Source organism: Acanthisitta chloris, unplaced genomic scaffold (genome assembly GCF_000695815.1).
Source record: "Acanthisitta chloris isolate BGI_N310 unplaced genomic scaffold, ASM69581v1 scaffold27650, whole genome shotgun sequence".
Taxonomy (NCBI): domain Eukaryota; kingdom Metazoa; phylum Chordata; class Aves; order Passeriformes; family Acanthisittidae; genus Acanthisitta; species Acanthisitta chloris.
In genome coordinates, this window is record NW_008653743.1 from 14,520 (window position 1) to 21,304 (window position 6,785).

Consider the following 6,785-nt stretch of genomic DNA (forward strand, 5'->3'; position numbering starts at 1 on the left):
TCTCCTGCCTGCCACAATCCCATTCCTGGGGTACTGCATTGGTTGTAATCAGGGAAGGCAGGAACAGAGGAGGAAGAGAAATTGCAGTGTGAGGATGGACTGACTCCCTGGGGATCCCAAGTTCCCTTTGCAATCATGCCCAGCACAGTGGCTGCCCTGGCTGATGGTCTTGCAGTTTGCTCCAGGGCTCCTGGAGATTAATAGGAATTGATTGCACTCCCTTCCCTGCAGGATCTTGACCTCCTGGCAGGGGGGGAATGTCAGGCCCCTGGAATGGCAGTGCTGAGCAGTAGGAGGCAAATGTGGAGGGAGGAGAGCTTGCCTTGCTCTCTCCTCTCATCACTCACCTTTTGGGGAGAGTAATTGCTGCAAACCATTCTGCCTGCTGTGCAGGGAGCACTGTCCATCCCAGCACTGAGCAGGATGTGGCCCCAGCTCTGTGGGGTCGTGCTGGTCCTCACTGCAGGACTGGCTCTCAGCATGTGTCGTGGGGAGGGAGTTTGTCACCCCCAGGAGGATTTCATGCCAACAGCTGAGCAGTCAGGGAGCTGTTCCTGTGGTGCTCAGGGGGTGATCTCTCTCCCTGCCCCTCCAGCCCTGCCCTGGGAGGATTCTCAGCTGCCACAGCAAATTCAGTATCATCCCTGGTGTACGTTAGAGTCATTTCCCTCTGACACCCCACAACAGCCTCAAATCTCTTCCCATGCACGTCTGAGGACCTAAATATGATCCTGCAGAGGAAGTTTGGAGTGGAGGAGGAATTTGGGGCTGTGCTGAGCTCCTGTTTGCACAGGAATGTGCACCAGAGAGGGGCTGAAATCTCTCCCATCTCTGGCAGCTCCTGCAGCTTTCCCTGCTCCTGCTCTGCACTGGAGCTTGGGAGGGAGAGCCTGAGCTGGCCAAAACAGACCTGGCAGGCCATGGGGAGGGCTGACTGGCACAGAGGCTGTGTCTCCATGCCTTGCCATGTGAGGAGGGGCACGTATTCAACTGGTGCCCAGGCTGGGTGTTTGTTTAGCCCTGTAGCCACATGCAGCGTGGCATGATAGTTGTGTTTGCTGAGCAAATAAGGCTCTACCAGCAGAATTCACCATTTCTCTGATCCTTGCATGAGTGAATCAATGCTACCTAATAGCTAGAAGCAGGAGCTGTAACTGCTGAATAGGACTGTTCATTTTGCCTTGTAAACACAACTGTTAATCTCTCTGGGGATTAGGCACAAAAAAAAAAAAAAAAAAGGCTTAGAAGAAGCAAACTATTCCCTCCAAGCTTTCCACTCATTCAGCTGGGAAATGGGGGCAGGAGTTTGTTGAAATGATAAGGGAAAATGGAGCTACTTATCATTTGGGAAAGGCAGTGAAGTAGTTAGTGCTCAAAGCTTTGCTTGTGGAAGGTGTCCCTGCCCTGACAGAGGGTGGGAAGAGATGAGCTCTAAGGTCCTTTCCAAGCCAAGCCCTGCCATGTGCTGGAGGAGACAGTTTCATACCCTGGTGATGCCTAAAATACCTGTGTGGTGAATTGCAGAGCAGGTTTTGGTGTGCAAATGCAGGAGAGATTCCTGGGGCTCTTCCCAGCCCCAGTGCCAGTGGGAGCATTCCCTGCAGAACTGAGTGTGCAGGATACAGCCTTGAACGAAGTGTTTAAAGGATCATTAACTTCTTGTCTTCATCCTGTGAGGAGCTTTCCTGATGGGATTCAGCTTTGGGCTCTTTGAAGTGTTTTAGCCAAGTATTTACTCTCTGCCTATGTTACAGTAAGTGCAGATCACTCACTCTGTTGGCTTTAATCCCTGTTCCTTGGCCACATTCCAGCCTGGCTGATTTCAGCTTTGCCTGTTGATACCTAAATTCCTTATTGCCATTTTCGACTTCTCCTTCCCTTCATGTCCCACCATGCAATGTCATGTTTGTGCCTGTTGTGAATCCTCCAGCTCTCTCCATCCCTTCAGCCCAAGGTTGCTGGGACTCCTGGCAGGCTGTAAAACAAGTGATGTCATTGCTTTGCTTTCTCTCAGAAAGTCAATAAATGCCTTCACTTCCTTTAGGACACTAAACCTGGTAGGAAAAAAAAATAAGAGGCAGTGGCTAGGAATTCTTCCTTTGAAATCCATGCTGGGGGAGCTGCTCCCTTTGGCTGTAAAGGGGATTTTTTTTGAGCCTGTGGTGCTGAGAAAACATTTCAGTGCCTGAGCCTGGAGTAGATGTGTCTAGCATCCTCCTGCCTCACTTCCCAGCTCCAAGCAGAGCTGAACCTTCAGCTGAGCCGTTTGCAGCGTTACAGGTGGGAGATGCTTGGGGATGGCTGAGCTGTGGGAGTGCCCAGGATTCAGGTGCATCGCAGGGATTTTCAGGGGATTCACCCACTGCAGGGTACCGTGCCTGAGCGCAGAGCCTGGCAGACACCCAAGCGGAGTGTTTATATTGCTGACGGATAATCCTTTCAGCTCTGAGCTGCAGGCACGGCAGCCCCAGTGTTCCCGTTGTCCTGGCGACGGGATGCGGCGGCTCCGGGATGCTGCGTCTGATCGCATCAGTGTGGAATGCCATCAGCCTTTGGTTGTGCTGATAAACTGCGGAGGGGATGAGGGGGAGTGGGCAGAGCCAGGGAAGAGCAGGGACACCCAGGAATTGGGGCAGAGCTGCTCCAGGGATGCAGGAGAAGGTGCTGGATGTGTTTTGTGTCAGTGTGGGAAAGAACTTCTGGTGCCTGTTTGGTATCAAGGGGTGAATTATCCCTTAAGATCCCCCTTGGATTGATGGGTGAGAGGAGCATTAAGGTGTCCTGGGCTGTTAATGGAAAATCCCCTGCCAGGCAGGTTAGAGAGACAAAGGATGTTGGAGAAATATCTCTATGCTCATGAGACTGGGAAGAGGAGGGGGACAGACCCAAACATCCCTATGCTCATGAGACTGGGAAGGGAAGGGGAACAGACCCAAACCTCCTCGGGCCTGGGACTGGAAGGGGCAGAGCTGTGGATGGTTGGGGTGAGATGCTAATGTTTCATGTCTGGAAGTGTCCAAGACCAGGTTGGATGGAGCTTGGACCACCCTGTGCTGGTGGAAGGTGTCCCTGCCCATGGCAGGGGGTGGGATGAGATGAGCTTTAAGGTCCTTCCAACCCAACCCATTCCATGATCCCATGACAGCTGGGAGTGTGTGCTGGGTCTGTGCAGGAGGAATAGCAGCAGAGCCCAAACCCTGCACAGCCAGCACTTCCAGCCTGATCCCCTCCACACTGCTGAGCTGGGAAGAGCCAAAGTAGAAAAGGCAAAGCTCTGTGACTCCCAGAGCTCCCCCCAACCTACTCCTGTGGCTGCTCAGATTCAGCACCATGTGTCCCTGGAGGGTTTTCTTCGTTTAAGGGGTTTATTGCTTTAATCAGATCTCTGGCTAAGGCCATTCTAATGCCCATCAGGATGAGTCATTCAAGAGCTTGTGAACAAGCTGTGAGCTCAGAGCATCTCCCCATGCTGTGGCTCTTGGGGATCCCCTCCAGCCTGTTCTGGCTCCACTCAGCATTTTGCTGCTGGCTCAGGAAGTCTTTCTTGCAAGGGCAAAGCAGAGACCAAACTGCCAGGGGAGAGGTGCCTCTAGTGCAGGGAGGAGTGTGGTACTGAGTCTTTGCCATCACTGTTTACTCTTTCTTGCTTTCCTTCTATTTCTACCCTGATGTTCCCCATTCCAGGCATTCTTGGAGTTTCCAAGGATGCTATAAGGCACAGTCTGTGTTGGTACTTGGGGGTGAGTGTGCACAGTGCTGCCATGGGCTCAAAAAAAGCCTTGTGCACCTTTTGACCACAACCAACTCTTAAACACATGAGGAACCCAATTTCCCTGGTGACCACATGGCACTGACACAGACAGCAGTGATGCCTTGGAGCAGAGGATGTTCCCAGGGATCCTGACAGATCTCCAGCTGGGAATATTTGGGTTAGGGTGCTGCTAGCCCCAAAGAGCAGAGCTGTGGGGATGTCCTGTGCACTGTCCAGCCCTCTGAGCCTGCTCTCCCCTTCCCCACAGGGCTCTGCCATCCCTCTCAGCACAAGGGAAGATGAACAAGATGAAAAACTTCAAGAGGAGGTTTTCACTCTCGGTTCCACGGACAGAGACCATCGAGGAGTCGCTGACAGAGTTCACAGAGCAGTTCAACCAGCTCAACAACCAGAGGAATGAAGGTAAGGAGCCCCCAGGTCCCTGCTGTGGTGCTGGGGCTGGTCTGGAGCATGTGGGGTCAGTGCTGCCAGCAAGGATCTCCTCTCCAGCCCTTTGGGTGTGTGTGGAAAGTCTCTGCCCCTTCGTGTTGCCTTCCCCAGGTATTAATAACACCTAGTCATTAAACCTGAGGAGAGATTTACACTTGCATAAGGAAAGTCTTATGGGAGGGAAAGGTACTTGCACCAAATGGGGAGGAATGACACATCTGTGGTTAAGGGAGAGAGTGGGAACGTGTGGGATCTCCTCCTGCCTGCCCAGAGCAGGGTGTGAGTCTCTCCAGGGCTACAGGCTGATGCTTCCCCCGAGCCACAGTGGCTGTTCAATCTGTGCTGGGGAGCACTGGGGCTTGCTGAACCAGCTCCTGGACCCACAGCCTTCTCCTGGGAGTTGTTCAGGGCAGCAGGGAGGCTCAGGGTTAGCACATCCCTCCTGCAAACAGGGTGCAGGCTGGGGCAGGCTCTGCTGTCTGCACCATGGCACAGCCAGGGAGAGGCAGTGCTGGAGGCACTGAGGGGGAGCAGCTCAGCCAAGGTGGCTCTGCACAGGCAAGCAGGCAGAGCTGCTGCCAGGCAGGCGTTTGGGAGCTGGGTAAAGTTGGATTCAGCTCATGCAGGGGTGAATTGGCTGTTGAGGGTGCAAAGCTGAGCTGCTCCCAACCAGCAGCCTGCTCATGTGTCCCTGCCCTGGGCTCCTCTCAGCTCACCTTTGAGCTCTTCTTCCCCTCACCCTGCAGCCACAATTGCTAGAAACTTTGGCTGTGAGCAGGGGCTGAGGCCAGTGATGTAATGGCCTGGCACTGGTGCCTGCCCCAGCAGGGAGGGACTGTGTCTGTGCCAGCCAAGCTGCTCGAAGGAGGGATGCAGTAACCTCATTTCAAGCTGGTTTTCCTCACTCCTGCAGCTCCTGAGGCTCTTTATCTCTCCAGACACACAGGCTGCCCTGAACAGCATCCCTCAAGGCCTCCTTCCCTGCTCCCCCCCCCCGCCAGGGCTATAATTAGACTTGAGCCCTTAATTAGCTGTGCAGAAGCTGTGGGGATAAAATGGGGCAAGGCTAAGAGAGTCCTGGGCACTGACAGCTGCTCCTGCTGTTGCCTTCCTTGGGGCATCTCTGCTTGTTACCAGTGCAAACCAGGGAGGTGATTTCCTTGTTCTGCTGTAATGAAGTGTTGGTCACAGGTCTTCCTTTACCCTTGGATGGCAAACCAGTGCAAGCAGCATCTGCCAGTCCCCCCTGGGCTTTTGGGCTTGCTCCTGAGGTAGCCAGGAGAGGATAAGAGCAAAGTCTGAGCAGAGCCTGGAGCCAGGATTGAGGGTGTTTCTGACCCATGGGTAGAGGCTGGACCAGTACTAGACTGGGATATGGTATAGTAAATCCTCCTTACTGGCCCAGTACATGGTGTGGTGTATTAAGAGATCCTCCTGCCTGGCCCAGTACTAGTCCAGGTGTGGTATATGAGGAGATTCTCATATACCAGGGGCTCAGGGGCAGCACCATGGGGTACAGTTCCTCCTGCCTCAGCTTGCCCTCCACACCCTGATTCCCAGTTTGGACCCAATTCCTCTCCCACAGAGCCCAGGCAGAACACACAGCCCCTGCTGTACCCACCACCCCCAACCCTTTCCCTTCTGCCTGAGATCTTGTGATTAAGTTCCCTGTGGGGATTGTAAACAACGTGGAGAAGTCACCTCTGTGGTGCCCTTAATCTCATCTCCTGCACTTGTTTATGGAGGGCCCTGACAGCCACATTTGTCTGAGGCATCTCTTGGCTGTTAATGAACCCTCTGGGCCAGAGCTCATCACCCACAGCCCATGCAGGACTTGGCAGGGGCTCAGCAGGGGGAAACTGGAGGAGGGAAAAGCAGGAGGAGATGTTTGGGCACGGGGTGGGAGTGATGCTTCAGGTGTGCAGAGGGACAGGATGGTTTTGGTGGTGCTGGGAGGGGTTGATACACTTAGGCTGCTCTTACAGGGTTTGTGGTGAGGTTTGGCTCTGACTTGGCTTCTCCCAGAGATGTTTGTCCCCATTTTGCAGATGGAGAATCAAAATGCAGAGGGGGAAAAAGAACTTTGCTCCAGCTGTGGGTAGCAGAGCTGAGCCTAGAGCCGTGGCAGCTTCTCCTGAGCTGCTTCTCCTCCCCATGAAACAGCTTCACTGCAGGTGTCACCTGCCTTGCTCAGGACCTCTGGGCTGGCTCTGCTGTCCCCAAGGCTCCAGACTCACCTGCAGTGATTTTGTCTCTCCTGGTGATGCCCAGTGACAGCTCAGGCACTGTGATCACTGCTCCAGAGACAAGTGCTAATCACAGCAGAGATCAACACCTCGGTTTTTTCTTGTGTCACCTCCTGTAGCTCCTCAGGGAATTGGCTGCAGTTTGTTTTTTCCCTCCAGCATCAGAAATCACAGGTTAGCACCTTCCCAGGTCATGGCAGTGTGCAAATCCCACACTTTGGTGGCTGTGAGGGTCTGTCCCTGTCTTTGGGGTGATGCAGAGATGAGAGTTTCTCTTGAGGTGCTCCAAGAGCATCTGCAGAGCTGCTCTGGCTCATGTCATGGGATGAGGCAGGGCC

General features: G+C 53.8%; 1 protein-coding gene across 1 annotated transcript in view; it reads left to right on the plus strand.

The window, feature by feature from the left end:
- Positions 1-4,050: 4,050 nt before the first annotated feature.
- CDK18 (cyclin-dependent kinase 18) overlaps positions 4,051-6,785 on the plus strand; it is a gene marked incomplete at its 3' end in the record, with an annotated part of 12,242 nt that continues 9,507 nt past the window's right edge. Inside the window, exon 1 of the mRNA XM_009082307.1 lies at positions 4,051-4,174. Within this exon, the coding sequence (XP_009080555.1) occupies positions 4,051-4,174 (124 nt within the window). The remainder of the gene's footprint in view (positions 4,175-6,785) is intronic.